The sequence below is a fragment of the Convolutriloba macropyga genome, chromosome 1 (assembly GCF_964194025.1).
Source record: "Convolutriloba macropyga chromosome 1, txConMacr16.3, whole genome shotgun sequence".
Lineage (NCBI taxonomy): Eukaryota > Metazoa > Xenacoelomorpha > Acoela > Convolutidae > Convolutriloba > Convolutriloba macropyga.
In genome coordinates this window covers 39131823-39153480 of record NC_134468.1, presented here as the reverse complement: position 1 = coordinate 39153480, position 21658 = coordinate 39131823, and the positions used below count along the sequence as shown (strand labels likewise).

The 21658-nt window shown below is 32.5% G+C and overlaps 2 protein-coding genes across 9 annotated transcripts in view; one reads left to right on the top strand and one right to left on the bottom strand.

Annotated features, from left to right (window-relative positions):
* LOC142338723 (uncharacterized) overlaps window positions 1-3752 on the top strand; it is a 56510-nt gene extending 52758 nt beyond the window's left edge. The window contains exons 4-5 of the mRNA XM_075388609.1: window positions 1837-2057; window positions 2689-3752. Of these exons, the coding sequence (XP_075244724.1) occupies window positions 1837-2057; window positions 2689-3399 (932 nt within the window). The 3' untranslated portion in view covers window positions 3400-3752. The remainder of the gene's footprint in view (window positions 1-1836; window positions 2058-2688) is intronic.
* A 9817-nt stretch (window positions 3753-13569) lies between these two features.
* LOC142338681 (synaptic vesicular amine transporter-like) overlaps window positions 13570-21658 on the bottom strand; it is a 69542-nt gene continuing 61453 nt past the window's right edge. For 5 of the 8 annotated variants that reach the window (XM_075388548.1, XM_075388571.1, XM_075388577.1 and 2 more), the window contains exons 11-13: window positions 15458-15509; window positions 14783-14896; window positions 13572-13977 (exon numbers count right to left, since the gene is read on the bottom strand). In XM_075388548.1, coding sequence (XP_075244663.1) covers window positions 13707-13977; window positions 14783-14896; window positions 15458-15509 — 437 coding nt within the window. In that variant the 3' untranslated portion in view covers window positions 13572-13706. Of the gene's footprint in view, window positions 13978-14782; window positions 14897-15457; window positions 15510-21658 lie in introns of all 8 variants that reach the window. The other 3 variants (XM_075388600.1, XM_075388592.1, XM_075388584.1) reach the window with 2 other exon arrangements.

Here is a 21658-nt window from a genome sequence, read left to right as displayed (position 1 = left end):
AAAATTTTACAAGTTGGGACTGAAAATCTGTACACCCCCTTATTTTGGGAAGGCAAAACCCGAGCAACCCGAGGTTATGGCAGACGGTTAGGGTTACATCTAAGCTACTCATGGACCCAAGGAACGTTATTGCGTCAGACCCACAATTGTGGCTATTAGCACTTATATGGTGCAAAATGTCAACAAAAGTAAATATTGCATTAATTTGACATTTACTATGTAAACAATGACCAAAATCATTTTCTTGATTAACCAATCAGAAACAAGTAGCGATGATGTTATAATTGATAAATATTTGATGATTTACTTTAACCCAATTGTTTGATTAGTGAAACCGTATTTTATTTAGAACCATTAGAAACTGTTACCAAGAGCAGTTGGCTCTCAGATTGACTAAAATTTGATTCTTTAACAGCTTTAGTCTTTTTGCTAAGTTTTGATAGATCTTAAGATCTTGCGAGTTCTAAGTTAGTTGAGCTTATTTGACGAGGAGTTTGCAACAATACTAGCTACTGGCTGAAGCCTTACAAACTTCAGCACGAGATTGAACATAGATTATCACTTAGGATTTTCTTAACTTAAATCAACAAAATTAAAGTTACAGTCCTTTAAAAACGTCCGAGAGACTAATTATTTCTGCGAGATCGTTAGTCAATCGAACCCAGTGAAGAACCAGGCCGGGGTAAAACTCAAGAACCAGGATGTGATATATCGGATCCGCTGAGATTCTTGAGCAGCCGCAACATCAATATTCACTTCTAACTCGAGGAATAAATACAAAAAATGCTGAAATTGGGTTATGAATTGAAGGGAAAATATTTTGTTCTCAAAATCAAAACAAGTTGCATTTACTTCCAAAATATTTAAAAAACATCACAAAATACGCAGAAATCATATGAACATCAATTGTATCAAACGTAGAAAAATTTAATGGATGAATCTGAGTGGGACAAACTCCTCAAATACTCAATAGATCTTTAATTCATCCAAAAAGACGCCTTTTTGAACTCGGATTACTGCATTTCCTACAGTTTTTGTCCACTGTTGTACATTATTTGGAGTGGAATTACTGATGATTTTGCATGTGATTTCTCATGACTTTATATCTCCCAAATATTTGAATGGATAGTTTTAAAAAGACAGCCCAACACGTTCGAAAGAAATTTTTAAATTTGAGTTCAGCATGAGAAGCGGTTTCTGTTTCAGCAGTGGAAAGACCCTTTGGTAGGCTCGAGGTATCAGAAAAAGTCAAAAAGCAGAACAGACAAAATTTTATCTAAAATTTGGTTCGTCTTCAATTATTGGAGGTGGAAAATAGAGTAACAAAAAATTTAGAGATTTTCAGAGAAAACCATGAACTAAAATAGCAAATTAAATAGCTGTTAACATTGTAAATTTTCGGGCACTTTAAAAGCTAAAAACTTCACTGATAATTTAGTTCCAGCTTCTCTCCACTTTTCGCTCCATTTTTTAAGTATCTCTCAATGAGCTTAGCTAGTTTGACAAGAACTCGCAAATTAAAATTCTTTGAATCGTAAAATATAAGGCCAATAATTACCCCTCTCTCCCTATTGCTTCGCAGTTTCGAACCATTAATGACAACGAAAATGACCTGGTTTTACGGTATAGTTACAATTCTTTTGCCAATTACTTGTTTTAACTACTAACAGCAGAGATGCCAAAATCACTCCTAGGATCTCAAAAGATATTTTAGTGAGATCACTAACATCTGAATTAGATCTTTGCCCATCATACACTACTAAGTATCAACCGACCAATATCTATTCTATTCTATTATCTATTCTATTATTGTAAAAACATTGTTTGTCTACATAGGCATCGCAACTAGTATCCAGCCGATCACAGTGATAGTTCCGGTGAAGACAGAGGCAGAGACCTCAGTGAATGCCAATGCATACTCCATGTGCAGACAGCTCTCCTATGCTACCACTTTGATCTTCGCTTTCATGTACAGCTACCTTGGATGGTCATTCCTCTGCATATTCACTGTAGTCCTCCTCCTACTCGCCATGTTTGTCACCTTCAACGTAGAAAAGGTATCCTCCCATTACTGCTGCTGCTGTATGTATCATTGTATCCCAGGCTGAGGTTTTCCCGAACTGCCCTTTGATTAGGCCATTTACCAGATACTTTCCCCGGATCAATTAATGGTGCTACCATTGCTCAGAAATTTGTACAATCATGCCATTTCGGGGCCATGCCATGTGTCGCATCCCGCACTCACCTCCCCTAACCTCTACTCCTCCCCCTTCCTCTTGTGCGAACCAAAAAGCGTCCAACACAGACCGAAATCTCAAAATCCTCAGCCTGAGATGTATTCCACTGCAGTGAATGTGACAACAGTTATTATTACTTCTAACGAAGGATCCAGAACAAAACTTAATTCTTTATGTGTGATTAAATGACTCATTCGTCTGATTCCACGAGTTTTTGCAGCTCGATTGGCTCTAAGCCATCTCGTATATGAGTGTTTTATATTACATCATGTAAAGTTCATCTGCTTTCCTTTTGCAGAACCCGTGGTGCCATGCACTCCTTTTGCCATGCACTCCGATCTAAAATGGGCCGATTTAGAAATTTAATTGGAGACCTAGCTGGTTTTGATTCTTTATCTTGTGGTAATCACGCCGTTGGCGTTTTTCACCAATTGTTTATGATATTATACAGGTAAGCTCAGAGCGATTGCTGACCACCGAGACCTCCGAGGAGAAAGTGCCGTTCCGAGAGGCTGTCAGACACCTCCCCATATTCATCTGGGCAACCCTCTTTTCCTTCTCAGCCTCGGGTTTCACAGAGGGAGTCACAAACTCAATGGCAATGCTCGTACTCAAAGACATCTGGCTGAGTGCCAAAGGTGATGCTTTTACCCGAACTATGATCTGCCCCCTAATCGCAGTCGTAATTTACCCCTTCATCGCAAGCTTCGTCAACCCCCGAAAGCAATTCCTTCTCGCCATGTGTCTTCTCGGCGTATTCATAGCCCTGTACCCGTTTATGCCGAACGCACTTCTCGGCTTTTTCATGCTGACTTTCTGGAATGTGGGTAAAACATGCATGCACTCATCAGTTTACTCGGTTATACGAGAAGCTACCGATGATGGTTCAGTAATAGCACGACTCGTAGCCCTAGAACAGTGGACCTGTACACTATTTTATGGATTAGCCGGGGTTATTGGTGGTTCTTTGTTCGACATAGCTTATTGGATGCCATTTTTGATTGCTGGCATTCTTCAAATATTCCTTTTGGGTTGTAGTTTACTGGCTTTTATTAGTCATTCCCGGGCAACCGGCCAGTCGTTTCTCGATGACGCTGTACGCGCGTTGAATGAGAAGCCAGTTCCGACCTCCGACAGCCAGCAATATTTAGTATTGGAATGATTGATGACAAAACATTATTAAGCAATAGGATGACGTAACATCGTGAAGTATCAGAATGACGTCAGTCAAATCACTACTGTAACCTTGACTATAGCTAGCAGCAACCGACTCCTGACATGATGACGATTGTATGTAATAAATAATTGTAATTTATAACCTTGTATTTATTTGAGACTTAAATTATGTCTTGTAATCTTATTTTTTGAGGTAACTTTGTTATATGTTTACTTTTCTTCGGGGTCAGCTAAACAGATGCCTACAATAAACTAGAAATCACACTACCTGAAGATTTTATGCTGTAAATGAAAATAATGGAATGAAATTCTAATTTCAATTCACGTATTCTGCAGAGAGTTTTCACTGTTATCTCTTTTAAGCTCCTCATTTTAGTGTGTTGTTTTGTAAGTTGTTGAAACAATTTGTCCTGACTTCCGCAATCATACTCCTTGCAAGGGATGCGAGACTATAGACACATATGAACCGCGAGCAAATCTTTGAATCCTTTTTCCACCAGTTAATAGTATCCCAATTGAAAATAAGATTGAAAATCAGATTGTGAGGGTTCCACTATCTCAATTGAAAAACCGATTGTGTGGGTCTTATTATTCCACCTGAAAACCCGATTGTGTGGGTTCTACAAATCCATTTGAAAACCCCGTTGTGTGGGTTTTGATTCACAAAGTAAGTCATCATCCGAGTGACGAGGGGCCATCAATCCGAGTATTGCTGTGATTCCAAACTTGGATAATGACTTTGAGCTTGGACTATGAACTGATACCTAATGGCATGTCAGTGAGTTAAAAAAAGTGGACTACGATTATTTACCAAGCCGTACATTAATTGAATTTGCTATCTCAAAAAAAACAAAGCTGAAGAGTATTTTCAGTGTAGAGTTATCCAAAAATCCAAGAAAAGAATATCATCATATCATAAAATAGCAAAATCTTACCACAGATCTTGCTCTTTTAGTACAGATGTTCAAATTTGATTGGAGAAATTTCAGAAAACATAGCTATCTGCAAAAAAATAAAACTATAAGAAGGAGAAACTAAACATAAAAAGAAGCGAACTTCGATATACAGATTTGAAATGGATTCTCTTTTAGGATGCCCATTGCTAAAAAACGAACTGCAAACCAAGAGCAAAACATGTTTTGTGAATAATTTTTTGGACTGATAGTGACAGGAAGTTTATATGTAGAAAAACGTTTCCACTTGATGTCTTGATGACAACGACGGAACAAAAATCGATTTGTTAAAATTAATTTCAATAACTAACCGTTTTATGAACTATTTTCCACAATTTAAAATGCAGAGCAACAGTAAAGGTGTTTTAACATAAGTTTGGAACTGAACGGACTAATTATTTCAAATCTCAATTTAAAAAAAGGATGTAAAAGCCCAAGGTTAAAACAAAAGAAAAAAAAGTACATAACAGCAAAATACTTAATAAATGAACAGTTTTTTAAACAAACAGACCCTACAAGCTGCTGAAAAAAGTTGCTCTGAACAGAAACTATTTTCCTGGGTTTTTGTATGCATTTTGTAAAGGAAACTGAGCGAGGTTCTAGATTTTAGAAGCAACACTGAAGTCCCTGAAAACTAAAAACTAAGAGACAAAAAACTTACGCAATTTTAATTCTATAAAATGTTTTATATGACTTGAATATCAAGTAAAAAATAATGTAAAATTAAGTTTGAAAAACTCATCAAAAATTTGCCTAAATGGTTCGAATAATTATTTTCCCAACTCTACGCCATAAGGTTTTCTTTAAAAACATAATTATCATAACAGTGAACACAAGGCCAGTCGTATTCTGTGCTAACTCATCTGAAAATTGATTGGTTTGTATTGGTTGAATTATGTTACTTGATATGATAAAAAAATAGACGTTAAGATGTTAAGTATTGAGGAACGACGAACAATTGAAGGTCTCAGTTAAATTTTTGAGCAAGAACTAACGAAAAACTGTTTTGCAGAAAGCGAACTGACCCTCGAAAAACATGACAATTTATACAATTTTTTTATAAAGGAATTGAAAGCATATTTTGTTCACTCTTGCCAGGCATTTCACAAACAGCAGCTTAATTTTTAAAATCACTTCTCTAGTCACTTCCAAAAACATAGCAAAACAAACAAAACCAATCATTGTCTTGGACAAGTCTTTAATGTGCTTACTAGAAAAAATACAATAGCAATCAAAGGAAAAATCATAAAAAGTGCAATTATTTTTTTAACGAAGAGAATTTGGTAATTACTTTTTTTTCAACTTACTTTAATTAGGTGAAAACTTCATTAAAAATGATTTTAATTCTCATTTTAATGTTCTAGGTGTTAATGTGATGCAAAAAAGAATCCAAAATTATACTGATGTAAACTCTTTTCTCGACAAATTTGTTAGAGTGCTATTAGCATTTGATGTTGAACCATAACTCCCATTTGTTTCATACAGCTATCTGGAAAAGCAAAACAAATCACACAAAATTTTTGCTATTGTTTGTTTTTCAGATGGTGTTTTCGTTTCGACAAAAAGTATTAAATGCCTTAAAATTTTTTAAAGATTAACAATTTCAGATAAGTGCAATTTTAGATTAATAATCAGCTGAATAATAAGGTATTTATAAATGTATTTTTCAAGTTTTTAATTTTTTTCTCCAAAAAACGTGAAAGACAATATCCGTGAAAATTTACTATACTAAGAACAAGAACCAGCAATAAAACTAATGAGAGTACACAAGAATCAGAGACAGTTTACAACTTTGCAGTGTTTTGAGCGATGTGGGTTCAAACAACAGGGAACTCAATTCCTTTATTGAGACAAATATGAACCTAAAAGTTTTAAACAACAAGTAACAGAAAAATGGAAGAAACTTATGATGATCTACACTGAGAGACCTAATGTTTTGTCTACTGTAACCTTAATCTCTATATTCATGAAAAAATTTTTGGTAAACTTGACCTGATACAAAGTTTAAAGATATGTGAACGTTTCAGCTCAATTTCAGAAAAATATGTGACATTTATTTGAACATTCCAATTATCACTGCTCAAAAAATCTGTTGGAATCTGTTGGGCGTTCATTATTTCAATATTGCTGCTTTTTAAAATTCACTTTTCAGCATTGGAACTGTTCCAAAACAAAAGAATGTCTGAAACAAAACTGTGAATGTAAGTTTACGTTATTTAGACCACAAATTCTCTTTAAACATGTGCTCTGAAAATTTGCTAGGCCCTTTTGATCATTTCGAACTACAATTTATCACATGTTTTTTGATTACTTTCAAAAACAGGAAAATGTTAGCTAATGTAATTTTGCTGGGCGGTGCCGTGTAAAAAATATCCCAATTTAGTGGTTCGGGTGAGAAAAAGGCACCTGTGATCCTAGCTGAAACTGTGTCAAATTTACAACCTTACCGTTTAGCATGGATCAATATTTACTAATTTAAATTCAGTTCAACAAAAAATTCCTCTAAGAAAGTTTTCAAAATAATTTGAAAAAACTGTGTAGAATTCGATTAACTTTTACAATCTGTATTTTTCTTCATTCAGCTTTCTTGGGCTGACATAATCAATAAACCAACAAAAAAAATTGCAAATTTTTGTCAAAAAAGATCAAACAAAGCAACTGAACATGGCATAACACACACACACACACACACACACATATATATATATATATATATATATATATATATATATATATATGTATGTATGTAAAAACATTTTATATATATGACTATATATATAAGCCATAAAAAATTCCTTTTTGTTAGAGGAAAATGATCAAACAGAGCAACTAAACAGAGCAATAAATATATGGCATAACATATATATATATATATATATATATATATATATATATATGTACATATATAAATACAAATATATATATATATATATATATATATATATATATATTTATATTTATGTAAAACTATTATATGTATATATATATATATAAAAGTATATATCTATAAATGTATATATATATATATATATATATATATATAAATATATATATATAAATATTTATATATATATATATATAAAACATAAAAAAATTGCATTTTGTTAGACGAAAAAGATCAAAAGCAACTAAACATGGCATATCATATATATATAAAAATATATATATATACATATAATATGTTTCCACGCACACACACACATATATATATATATATTTATATATAGATATATATATATTTATATAGATATATAAATATATAGAGTATTTTCATACTGTAGAGTTATCCAAAGTCCAAGAAAAGCTTATCATCTGCTTAAAATAGCAAAATCTTACCAAATCTCTTGCTGTTTTGCTACAGATGTTCAAATTCGATTGGAGGAAATTCAAAAAAAATGTTATCTGCAAAAAAATAAAACTATAAAAAGGAGAATATACATAAAAAGAAGCGAACTTTGATATCCAGATTTGAAATGGATTCTCTTTTAGGCTACCCATTCCTAAAAAACGGTTTGCAAACCAAGAGCAAAACATGAAACATGTTTTGTGTATAATTTTTTGGATTGATAGTGACAGGAAGTTTATATGTAGAAAAACGTTTCCACTTGCTGTCTTGATGACAACGACGAAACAAAAATCGATTTGTAAAAAGTATTTTCAGTAACTAATCGTTTTATGAACTATATTCCGCTATTTAAAATGCAGAGCAAAAGCAACTGTGTTATAACATAAGTTTGGAACTAAACGGACTACTTAATTTCAATCTCAATTGTTAAAAAAATTAAAAGCCCAAGGTTAAAACAAAATAAAAAAAGTACAAAACAGCAAAATACTTATTAAATCAACGTTTTTTTTAAACAAACAGAACTACAAGTTGCTGAAAAAAAGTTGCTCTGAACAAAAATTATTTTCCTGGGCTCTTTGTATGCATTTTGTAAAGGAAACTGAGCGAGGTTCTAGATTTTAGAAGCAACACTGAAGTCCCTGAAAACTAAAAACTAAGAGACAAAAAACTTACGCAATTTTAATTCTATAAAATGTTTTATATGACTTGAATATCAAGTAAAAAATAATGTAAAATTATGTTTGAAAAACTCATCGAAAAATTGCCTAAATGGTTCGAATAATTTTTTTCCCAACTCTACGCCATAAGGTTTTCTTTAAAAACATAATTATCTTAACCTTGAACACAAAGCCAGTCGTATTCTAAGCTAACTCATCTGAAAATTGATTGGTTTGTATTGGTTGAATTATGTTACTTGATATGATAAAAAATTAGACGTTAAGATGTTAAGTATTGAGGAACGACGAACAATTGAAGGTCTCAGTTAAATTTTTGAGAAAGAACTAACAAAAAACTGTTTTGCAGAAAGCGAACTGACCCTCGAAAAACATGATAATTTATATAATTTTTTTATAAAGGAATTGACAGCATATTTTTTTCACTCTTGCCAGGCATTTCACAAACACCAGCTTAATTTTTAAAATCACTTCTCTAGTCACTTCCAAAAACATAGCAAAACAAACAAAACCAATCATTGTCTGGGACAAGTCTTTAATCTGCTTACTAGAAAAAATACAATAGCAATCAAAGGAAAAATCATAAAAAGTGCAATTATTTTTTTAACGAAGAGAATTTTGTAATTACTTTTTTTTCAACTTACTTTAATTAGGTGAAAACTTCATTAAAAATGATTTTAATTCTCATTTTAATGTTCTAGGTGTTAATGTGATGCAAAAAAGAATCCAAAATTATACTGATGTAAACTCTTTTCTCAACAAATTTGTTAGAGTGCTATTAGCATTTGATGTTGAATCATAACTCCCATTTGTTTCATACAGCTATCTGGAAAAGCAAAACAAATCACACAAAATTTTTGCTATTGTTTGTTTTTCAGATGGTGTTTTCGTTTCGACAAAAAGTATTAAATGCCTTAAAACTATTTAAAGATTAACAATTTCAGATAAAGTGCAATTTTAGATTAATAATCAGCTGAATAATAAGGTATTTATAAATGTATTTTTCAAGTTTTTAATTTTTTTCTCCAAAAAACGTGAAAGACAATATCCGTGAAAATTTACTATACTAAGAACAAGAGCCAGCAATAAAACTAATGAGAGTACACAAGAATCAGAGACAGTTTACAACTTTGCAGTGTTTTGAGCGATGTGGGTTCAAACAACAGGGAACTCAATTCCTTTATTGAGACAAATATGAACCTAAAAGTTTTAAACAACAAGTAACAGAAAAATGGAAGAAACTTATGATGATCTACACTGAGAGACCTAATGTTTTGTCTACTGTAACCTTAATCTCTATATTCATGAAAAAATTTTTGGTCAACTTGACCTGATACAAAATTTAAAGATATGTGAACGTTTCAGCTCAATTTGTTTGTTTCAACAATTCTGACAAATTATGTGACATTTATTTGAACATTCCAATTATCACTGCTCAAAAAATCTGTTGGAAACTGTTGGAAGTTCATTATTTTAAATTTGCTGCTTTTTAAATTTCAAATTTCAGCATTGGCAATGTTCCAAAACAAAAGAATATCTGAAACAAAACTGTGAATGTAAATTTACGTTATTTTGTCCACAAATTCTCTTTAAATATGTGCTCTGAAAGTATGCTAGGCCCTTTTGATCATTTCGAACTACAATTTAGCACATATTTTTTTATTACTTTCCAAAATAGGAAAATGTCAGCTAATATAATTTTACTTCGCGGTGCCGTGTAAAAAATATCCCAATTTAGTGGTTCGGCTGAGAAAAAGGCATCTGTGACCCTCGCTGAAACTGTGTTAAATTTACAACCTTATCTTTTAGCATGGATCGATATTTACTACCATTCAATTCAGTGCAACAAAAATTCCGTTAAGAAAGTTTTCAAAAATAATTTGAAAATAATGTGTAGAATTTGATTAACTTTTACAATCTGTATTTTTCTTCTTTCAGCTTTCTTGGGCTGAAATAATCAATAAACCAACAAAAAAATTGCATATTGTTAGACGAAAATGATCAAACAAAGCATCTAAACATGGCATAACATATATATCCATATATATATATATATATATATATATATATATATATATATATATATATATATCAATTTTTTAACACCAATAGAGTTCTGATTACTTCTTAATTATGTAGGAAAACCCTTATGCGGTCTTTTTGAAAGGGGTGTTTTAAAAAAATATTTAATATATCTGTTTATTTTGAATCCACACTTTTTGCCATTCTTGTTTAATCATTTCTTAGAACGACTCAGAAAATTTCAACGCTGGCACTGATATTAATTTCAGTTTAAGGTCTTTCTTTTTTTGGGTGGGTTGGGTTAGACATTTCAGTTCTTTGATTTATTCGCCCTCTAGGAACAATTTTCTTGATGTAAAGACTTAATCAAAGTTATTCAGCTGTATCTCAGACCTTTAAAATGATGTACTAAGATGCACTACACGGGCATGATCGCAATGTGCTATTCGCTTGAATTTAGGTTAACGTGCGTGAGACACAAATGTGACTCTTGATCACAGTCCATTATATCGCGTGAGCAAAACTAACACTCAGAAAACAGACTTGCTAGGATTGTAAGAATAAAAAGCAGAATTAGAGAAAATCACCACAGAGTTTGATATTAACACAATACCATTAGAAAGCCAATATGTTGTCGTTGTCACTGACAATAAAATTTCTTCTATCCAACGTGAAAACTGCATTCAAGAGTCCTCAAGTATAAAAGATGCTTGCGCGCTAAGTAATCAAGACTTTACCCACTGGTTCAAAATGTATGGAGTTAAATTTAAGTTTATTATATTTTGTGCTACAGTTTTTAACTTAACAAATCTATATCGTCATGAAAAGTCCTGAACTTAACATATGTGTTGGTTCTAAGGTGTGCTCCTTGCACTTTTTACTGCATTATAAATCCATTTAAGTTTCAAACGACAAAGACAGATTTATCTTTTCCTTGATCAAATTTAATCACTTCTTTCATGATATTAATTTTATTCAATTATACTCAGTTCTGATTTGATGCTGTTTAGCATCCAATTACTATGACTGTGTACTAACATTTCCGAAAAAAAGTTGAACTCTAAACAGACTTAATACTTTAATTTCCATAAATTGAGCTATGAAATATAGATTCAGTTACGTCGTTCATATCCAAATTAAGTGGGACATAATAAAAAAAATTTTCGACGCTTATCATTATCATAAGATGCGCTACACGGGCATAATTGACAGTTGCTACTCTACTGATAATTAGGTAAAGTGCGTGAAGCTCAAATTTCTCTTGATCAAAGTCCATTATATAGCGTGAATAAAACTACCAAGCAGTATGCTGAATTGCTAGTATTGTGAGAATAAAAATTAGAAACAGAGAAAATCAATACAGTTTGATATTAAGAAAATGCCTTTAGAAAGCCAAAATGTTATCCATACGACTGACAACAAAGTTACTTCTATCCACTGTGAAAAGTGCAATCAAGAGTCCTCAAAAATAAAAAGATGTTTGCGCGCTAAGTTATCAAGACTTTACCCACTAGTTCAAAGTGTCTTCAGGTAAATTAAATTTTTTTATATTTCGTGCTATTGTTTCTAACTCAAGACATCTAAAATTTCATGAACAGTCCTGAACTTAACATAAGTGTTGATTCTAAGGTGTGCTCCTTGCACTTTTTACTGCATATTAAATCTATTTAAGCTTCAAAACGACAAAGACAGATTTATCTTTTCCGTGATCAACTTTACTCACCTCTTTCATGATATTAAATTTTTTCATTTATACTCGGTTCTGATTTGATGCTGTTTAACATCCCATTACTATGACTGTGCACTGAGATTGGCGAAAATTTGAACTTTCAGCAGGTTTAGTACTTCAATTAACCGTATTTCTATAAATTGAGCTATGAAATAAAGTCGTTAGTTCAGTAAGGTTTAGTTACTTCGTTTATATCCAATTTAAAAGGGACAAAATCAAAGTTTGCAGCGCTTATAATTCTATGCTGATATGCTATTCTTCTTTGATTCTCGTTTCGTTGGTTTTTCGTTCCTTCGCCGCGAACTTCGGAAACGATTTCTAGCGATAACAACAAGCCGAAAATTGGCAACTAATCCCCCAAAATCGAGAGATTAGATTAGAACAGCCAATTACACTTGTCGCTAGTTTTTGCGCACTGGTAAATGTGAAAACTATCCACCTATATAATAACAATTTGAGCGTGTCGGACTTTTTCGCAATCACTTATTTTCCTGATTTTAATACATGTGCGCAAAAAGCAACGACATCCAAATATATACTCGCACAATAAGCTTTTTGTAACGAAATGCTATTTGAGTTTAAACTATTCAGAAATATGCAAGGTTAGCTCTCATTCTTTTTTCTGTAATATTTTTGTTTCACAAGTTCGATTGGATGTATCTTTGATTGGTCTTTTTGGGAACAACTATCTCAATTTAGTATTGTTTCATCAGTGTATGTTTTGCTGTAACGCAGATATATTAAGATGTGACTTAAATTTTTCTTGAATGTAGTAAAAGCGTTGACAGAAAAACTTTTTTTTTGCGGAAACTGGTTTGAATTGAGAATTAATTTGAGTTATTTCGAATACACAAGTACACAATTGGTTTTGAGATACACATATGGCTAAACATGGATACACAATTAGGGTCATTCTCATATACAAAGAACAAATATTAGGAAACATTTACAACAATTGCTTCAAATTATAAGTCATTATTAAGTTATAAACTGACATGTGGTGGCACAAGTTATGGAAGAGTAGCATTTGTTTTCATTATTAATTTGGGACTGTCAAAACGAAGCATAAAACATGCATGGTCCCGTCAAGGCAAAGTGCATATAGCTATAGTAGAAAAGGTATCTATTCTGCCACCACCCCACCCCCCCCCCCCCCCCACTTTTTATCTCTACTATGTCTATTGCATTGGTGGAACCATACATCGCGCTTAAATGTGTGCTGTCCGAGATCAACCGATTGATCTCTCAGAGTGTAGACAATTAGCAGAACACATCAAAAAGCAATTTTATTGGCAGAATTCATCACTGAACTGTCCACGAGAAAGAGAACATGGCTTTTGTTGCTGAATTGCAATTTTGCATCTAAAAAGAATTGCAATAATTGCATCTTTTCAGAAGAAATTTAAATTTTTTTAGAACTTTGTAAATTTTTCTGTCATTATTTTTCACGTTCTTCAATTTTGACAATTAGTGCAACGGTTTGATATCAAGCAGACTTTTAGTGATAACCAGCACTTTCGGCCGTTTTTATTAAGTTCAGTGAGGAACTAGGAACTCGTGTGTGAGATGTTAGTAATCTTCGTTCAAATTTTGATAGCCGTCAGCTCTTTGATACGTCATCTTGCCTCCTCCTCCTCCTCCTCCGCCACTACTATGACTACCACCGAATGACGTCATGCTAGCGTGTGTCTCGTCAAAGCTGTTGTTGCTTTTGTCAGAGCAGAGGATGTCCCCATTCTTCAGGATAGACTGGGTCTCGTCGGATCCACTCGGGGGCTGCTTCAGGTAGTAGAGCAAGGGTGCGAACAGAATGTTCACTACTGCTATGATTCGAACCAACCTGTAACAGTCGAATTATTAGTATGTCCAAACATTTTCATCAGAATCCAATTAAAGAAATGTTGCAAAACAACAAACATCAAATAGCTGTTCATGTTATTTGTTGCCTACCCTGGTCAAGATCGAGATGAAAAAATGAAAATACCATCTTCAGTTTTACAATATCCATCAAGAAACCAGTGTGCCTGACCAAATTCTGTTACGAAAAGACCCTGACAGCAAACATGGAAAGACTTTGTCGAAATGTTAGGTATGTACTCGACCGTGAAATACGGTCAATATCGTTCCTCCTCGGTTTTATTCTTTTCACGAAATTCATATATCGACCAGAGAAATATTGATAATGGATACCTCAGCACCGAACTCCAAGTCTATATCAGTTCTAGGCAAGTCGAAATGGCAGTCTTACAAGTCTGACCAAAACTTGCACAAAACTGACAAGTCCAAAATGTGTTACGATCATAGCACTGAATAAGTAATGATACCTCGACTTCCAATTAAACTTACCCAGTACTGGCGTTAAGTACGGGCCTTGGCGTTAAGTACGGGCCTTAACAAAAATACATTCCAATAACTTTGTTTTTCTATACTTTATTAAACTTGCCAAACCCCCCCCCCCTCCCCCATCCCCCAAATATAGATGAATGTCAAGAGAAAGTGGCAAATGAAGGATGTCTGTTAGAGTATTCCAGTATGCAACGACCAGAAACTAAAATTTTGAAGATCATGGTATAACTTATTACTAATTACATCATTTTTTCTACATCAGACACAAAATACCGAATTTAGAAATGCATGGTACAAACCACGGGAATCCGATGCCCTCTACGATGTATCCACTTAGAGCAGGACCCACAGCATAACCCACGCAGAATGCAACATCTGCTATTGCATACACACTCCCATACACTGACACGTGTCTGTTATCAAACAATCAAACATAAAACCAATTATAATACACCTTAAAGTTTCTGAAAGTTTTATGTTTTAGAATCTTTTAAGGTTTCATCATTTAGAATTTGGTATTGGTTTTCTTCCAAATTCTTCAATAGACTCTCGAGCTAGTGAACTGTCTTTATATATAGGGGTTAAATTTCGTGCGCAGGATTTCACACGTGAGACGGAAAATGTGTCACATAAGGCAAATTATTTTTAGTATAGTATCTCAATTAACACTTTTGCTGTTTTGCCACAAGGAGAAGCTGAATTAGTTTTTACGAGTGACGCTTTGAATTAAGAGTGACGCCTTTTCGACGTCTCGTCTTTATTTGGGACAAAAAATTCGTCTCCCGGTACCGAACTAAATCTATTTTCAGAGAAGGGGCTGCGACCTAAAGACCAATTAAAATGATTATTTAGAGTTTTACAATGGTTTGAGATACAAAAGTGAAATGCAACAATAAAAGATTGAATTTACGCAAAATTCAGTACTGGTAGTAACTTTGAGATATCGGTTTTATGGCTCAAATTAATTGCGTTACCTTAAGTCAACCAGGTAGCCCATCATTGGCATCATCGAGGCATCCACCATTCCTGAAAACACATTAATCATCATGTTCAAATGATATATTCTTGTTTCGTAGCTCTAACGGGAAATATTCAGGATTTAAAGACAGAATGTCAACAGTAAAAATTTAATTCATAGCCAAACGTGACAAAAATCCTTATGTTTTTTTTTCATTTGTATCGTCTTTTCATTTGGATTTTAATAATGCGTCGTTTCTTTGAAATATAAATATTCGATTAGTTTCTAAACCAACCAAAATGTTATCACAGATATTGTTTTTTGTTTGGTTTTATTTTCCTTCAATTGTTTTTGAGTAAAAAAAGATCGCTCTTCCCTATTCAAATAACAAGAAGGCCCGGTAATGTGCGTTCACTTAACTGTAAATGTACATTTTTCACTTAACTGTCTACCAAGTGAGGAACAGATTAAAAAACTAACATAAAAGTCAACAAACTACTAAATGAATAAATAAATCTACCTTAGAGGGCCGATGAGACCTGTCATTAATATGACTGCAAGAAAAAAGCGACGATAAAAACAAATAATTACAAATAATAATCACGACCAAAACTCGTTGTCCATTTTTTTAAATAAAGTAAAAACCAAATCAAAACACCATCATATAACACCTATACAAAAAATTGCACCTGCGTTCATTATAAAAATTACTGGACTTTTCCGCAATGCGACTTATTAACAAACCTTCGAGAAAAGAGTAAAAGGGCAAAAACTTAAAAAAACCTTTCATTTTGTTAAAAAAGAACTAATTTCAAACTGATTAGAAACATTGCGCATCAACTAAAATAATTGAGAGATACACTTTCTCCTCAATAGAAATTGAATGAGACCTTTCATTTACCAGGATATGTCTTACGACTTCAAAAAAACCTGGCAAAAAATTCAAAAATACTGCACAAAAATGGTGTCCCAAGCAGTTAAAAATTAAAGTGTTCACTAAAGACATTAACAAATTTTAATTGCATTTTTTAATGACAAGAGAACCAGCCATTTTTGCTCCAAAAAATGGGCGAATATGCAAAATTAATAAATACTTTATGAAAACTCGTTGTACCAAGAAAAAAAAACCATATGACGAAAACAAAGAGGAAATTTCAGTGCAAATGATAAGGATGTGACCTGTCTATAAAGCTACTTAGCTAAAACTTAACGAAAATAAGAGTAGAAAAATTTCAGATATCCACCCTTTCTGAAAATATTTTCAGAAATCCGTCTTTTTTCAAAAACATATTTTCAGAATTCGAGGCCAACATAAACTTTCAACTAAAAAAGTAGACAGTTTATTTTGCAACTTCTTCGCGAGCTGATTGCGGCTGCTATTAGCGAGACTAAGTCAAAAGACTATGATATATTTGTTAACATTAACCGAGGGAGAATAAAATCTTCACTTGCGTCTCCTTCGAACATCGACATAGACATAGACTGAAAATAAAAAGAACAGCAAAAATTAAAAAGTATCTAAATCTCACGAAACATTTCTGAAACAAATTTTCTAATCCCTAAAGAAACGTTTAACCAACGGAAACTTTCTTGTTTGGTTCAACAACAAAAATGACGAAATTTCTCGATAATGACCCTAAGTTACGAAAAAGATACAAAACTGTAAAAAAAGGAAGGAAAAAAAGACGAAACAAAGAAACAACAAAAAGAGACGAAAGCAGAACAAAAAGGGATAAGTTGAAAAATACTTTTGCTTTTTCTGAAAAGAATTAGATTGAAAGTCAATAAAACCCTCGGCTATATACTGATATCAGTTGTTAGATTCAATTGTATATTAGCTATTGTGACATTTAGTTAGTTATTGTGACTTTTTGTTACCCATTTTTAAGCATACGAAACAATTACAAAAAAAAGAAATGGGGCAAAATAATAAAAACTATAACAAATTCTGCAAGGAAACGGTGTCGCAGCCCTTAAAACCATAATCTATGTGTTTAACCATATGTTTATTTACAAATTTTGCAACGCTTTTTTCAGTTAGATTTTTCAGTAATGTGACAGATTGCCAAAGATACAAAAACAATCAGCAAAAATGGACAATTATGCACAAAAATGGCACCATTTCTTATGAAAACTCGTAGTACCAAAACAAAAGAGCCTACTTTTTTGAAAAAAAAACCGCCCCAAAAATTGTTTGTAACTTATATGAACGAAAATTGGACCTAAATTCTTTGAGAGTTAGCTTAAAGTTGACAGAAATAAGATAAAATCTGAAAAATTCTATAAGCACTAGAATTTTCTTAAAACAAATTTATTGAATGTCATTAGAGACATTGATAACCGAATGCATTGTAGAGGTTCACCTATACCTCCTCAAATATCCATCTGGATCTTTCATTGGTTTGAAATAGTAATCATTCTGCAAAAAGAATGACAAAAATTAAAAATATTTTTGAAAAAGGCAGCACGAAAAAGAGATTAAAAAATTTCTGCTTGTAAGATTCCATGATGATATTAAACCTATTCCTGATTTTGGAGCGCGTCCAATAAAGCACTCAAGTGTTTCAAATGTTTGCGAGTTAGACCAAATGTTAAGTGAATTATTTCAAAGAAGACCTTTATAGGTCGCCGGAACTCAACTAGCTTTTTTGAAGTTTAAGGGGATTGTGTCAGGTTTAAGATGATGGTTTCTAGGTCTCCAATTTTGGCAAACTTAAACAAAGTGAAAAATTAAACAAAGTGAACAAAAAAAGCATATTTTTTTTGCTATTTTTGATTTAAAAATGTCTCAATTTTGAAAACGTTATCAAAATTTTTAGCCAAAAAATCTCCAATCAAATAATTCAGCAACGCTCCTCATTCTCTTACGGTAACAATAGCACAATGCCTCTTCACGTTTTAACTTAATTTAAATCATAATAGCCAAATTCAACCAAATTTCAGCAAAATCTACGGAAAATGTCGATAACTGCAGGTAAAAACGAAATTCGAAAAGTTTTTATTCCATATCTTAGGATGTACGTGCTTTCTAATGATACCACCCACAAATCTCTACGAAGAATATATCAATCGGCCAAAATTGACTGAACAAACAAAACCCATTTGAGTATATAGTTCCTCCCTCCCAACTGAAGTGGGGGTCGGAACAAAGAAGTAGTAACTTGGCCTCATTAGATTTATCTGGCATTCATTTTTAGTCATCATCAAAGTCATTTTAAATTAATGAGCTACGAAGTCTTGTGATGATAGCACCTGAATCCAAAAACAGATAAGAAGAATCACAGAAAATTTTAAAGCCAGCGTTTTAGTTAAGCAAATCAAAATTACTGATGAAAAAATTGATAAATCTATAAATACAAGCAAACCTTAAACTGTAGTAGTATTTGCAGCTCTCAAACTCTGAAAATAGTTCTGAGCAGACATGGATCAACGCCAGTGAACAATTAGAAGTTAGGCTAGTGTCATGACCAAACTATATTAAAATTAATGCATTGTAGCGGAAGTCTTGTGCCTTGGAAATAACGAACAGACAGTTCTACTAACAGCAATTGATTTTTTAAAAAATTTTTTGATTTCTCTTTCAAAGTTTGCATGCAAGATTTTTGTTTTCAAAAACTTTTTGGGCATTTGGCATGAGAAATGGCTTTTCTTTTATTTGATGATGCATCGAGAACACACTGATTTATTGTTCCGACCCCCTTTTGATTGGGGAGGCAGGAAGTGTGAGTGGTATCAATAGAAAGCACGTGCATCCTAGAATATGGAATTAAAAATATTTGTTCGAATTTCGTTTTTTACAGGGAGTTATCAAGGTTTAAAGTTTTGTGAATATTCGACAGTTTTTGTTCACATTTTCCGTAATTTTTACTAAATGTTGGCTGAATTTTGCTATAATAATTCAAAATATGTTAAAATTTTTAACATTAGAGTGTTTTTGTAACCGTTAGAGATTTATAGTTTTTTCATCAAAAATGGGCAAAATATGCTTTTTTGGTCCATTTTGTTTAAATTTGCCGTAAGTAGAGACCTAGAAACCCCTGACGCAATCTCCGTAAATTTCAAAAGAGAACCAGTCGAAATTAGGCGCCTTATAGAATTTTTCATAAATAAAAATTTTAACAATTTTTGCAAATATAAGTCACTATTTATACTAAATGCATCATTGTTTTTACTGAATTTTCAAACATTTTACTTAACAATTGATCTCATTAGCAAACATCTGGAACAACTGGGTGGTTTCTTTGGCGGGGGCAAAATCAGGGATAGGTTTGATCTCAACATGGGTTTTTACAATCAGAAGTTACTCTGTTTTTTTTATGTTAATCACTGACAAAATTTTCAATTCAAGGCTCAAATAATGAGAACTCCCATTAACTTGAAAATGAGGTTGAATGGAGAACTAAATTGTTTGCAGAGAAAATCAAATGGTTTTTATGGCTTTGAGGGATAGTTTTAGCGAACTTCGACTGAGTTCTTGTGTTTTGCCTTTAATTGTTATTCTTTTGCAGTCTGAGCACTAAGTCTAACTAATCAAAGAAATAAATTGATTGTATTGAACCTATGCAATGTTTTGAAAAAAGTTTCAGTGGTTTTTTGATATTTCCATTTTTTATCTTAATTCTGTCAATTTGAGCTAACTCTCAATAAATACAGGTCAAATTTTCTCTCAAATGAGATACAAACCATTTTTTGCAGCTGTTTTTTTATTATAACGGCTCCTTGGTTTTGGTGGTACAAGTTTTTGTACGAAATTTTGTCGTTTTTGTGCATTAGTGTCCATTTTTGCTGTTCGTTTTTTGTTTCTTTGATAACTTTTCATATTGCCGAAAAATCCAACTGAAATAGCTGTTAAAACACCAAACTGAACATATTAAATGTAAGTGAAATTTAGGGTTTTAAGGACTGCGACATCGTTCTCCTGCAGAAAATGGAAAAGTTTTTTTTTAATTTTGTCATATATCAGATAAATGAAATTAACAACTCCTTTCAGTATATAACTAATGTCTCCATTCACTTTCAAATAAATTTATTCAAAAAGTAAAAAGTATTCATCAACTTCTTTGTTCTGGTTTTCGTCACTTTTCCGTTTTTAACAATTTTGTATCATTTATCTGAACTGGTCTCATTAATGGGAGACTTTTTAAAATTTTTGGTGAACCAAAACTTCATTTCTTTTTTGGTCAAATACTTTGACTGCTGTCTTTAGGTCTTAGACAATTTGTTTGAGAGGAAGGTTGTGAGTCTCGGAAACTTTTTACTGTTTGTGGTCCTTTTTGTTGTCGTTTTTGAGATAGTCTCTATACAAAACAGACTTTATGATGATCAAGGGAGACGCAAAGTGAAGATTTATCTATCTCGCGGTTAATGTCCTGTAATTTTTATGGCTTTAACACTGTGGTTTCGTATTGTTTAAGATTTTTTTTAGTTTGCTTGTATTTATTGTTGTTTTTTAATCCAGTTTCACTAATAACAGGAGCAGTTGGTTTTTAAAGAAGTTGCAAGATAAACTGTCAATTATTTCTGTGGAAATTATTTTTATGAACTTTTAAAACAATTGTTTTTTTTAAATACAATGGTTTTTTGAGCTTTGCCATTCTTATTTCTTTTTCTTTGTAGCTTGGTATCTCTACAAACAAGCCACAACTTTTATCTATTGATCTGCAATTTAATCTTTATAACGGTTTCATTGTCTTCAAATGGTCTGTTTTCTTGGTTTTACGAGTTTTCAAAAAAAAATCGTGACTTTTGCATGCCTCATTTTTTTAGGTTTTTGTTTTCCATTCGCAGTATAACAAAAACTGGCGGCCCTGATGCCTTTTTAAAAACGCAATCTAAAATCACTTAAATTTTTAGTGAGCCGCTGAATAATTAATTGGCTGGGACACCGTTTTCGTTCAAGTATTGGAGAAGAATTTTCATTGGAGGTACAATATAGTCTCGCAATGAGTGCAGTTGATGCATAATGTTCATTAATGTGAATCAATTTGACATGAATTCTTTTCAAAAAAAGCAACGTTTTTTTTTAAACTTTGCCCTTTTGCTCTTTTTTGGCGGCTCGTTACCAAGTCGCATTGGCAAAAAGTCCTATATTTTTTTGAATTTAGTACAGGTGCATTTTTTAGTATATGTTTTATATAAAGCTATTTTGATTTGGTTATTAATTGTTTTAAAAAATGGACAACAAATTTTGGCCGTAATAATTATTTGTATTTTTTTC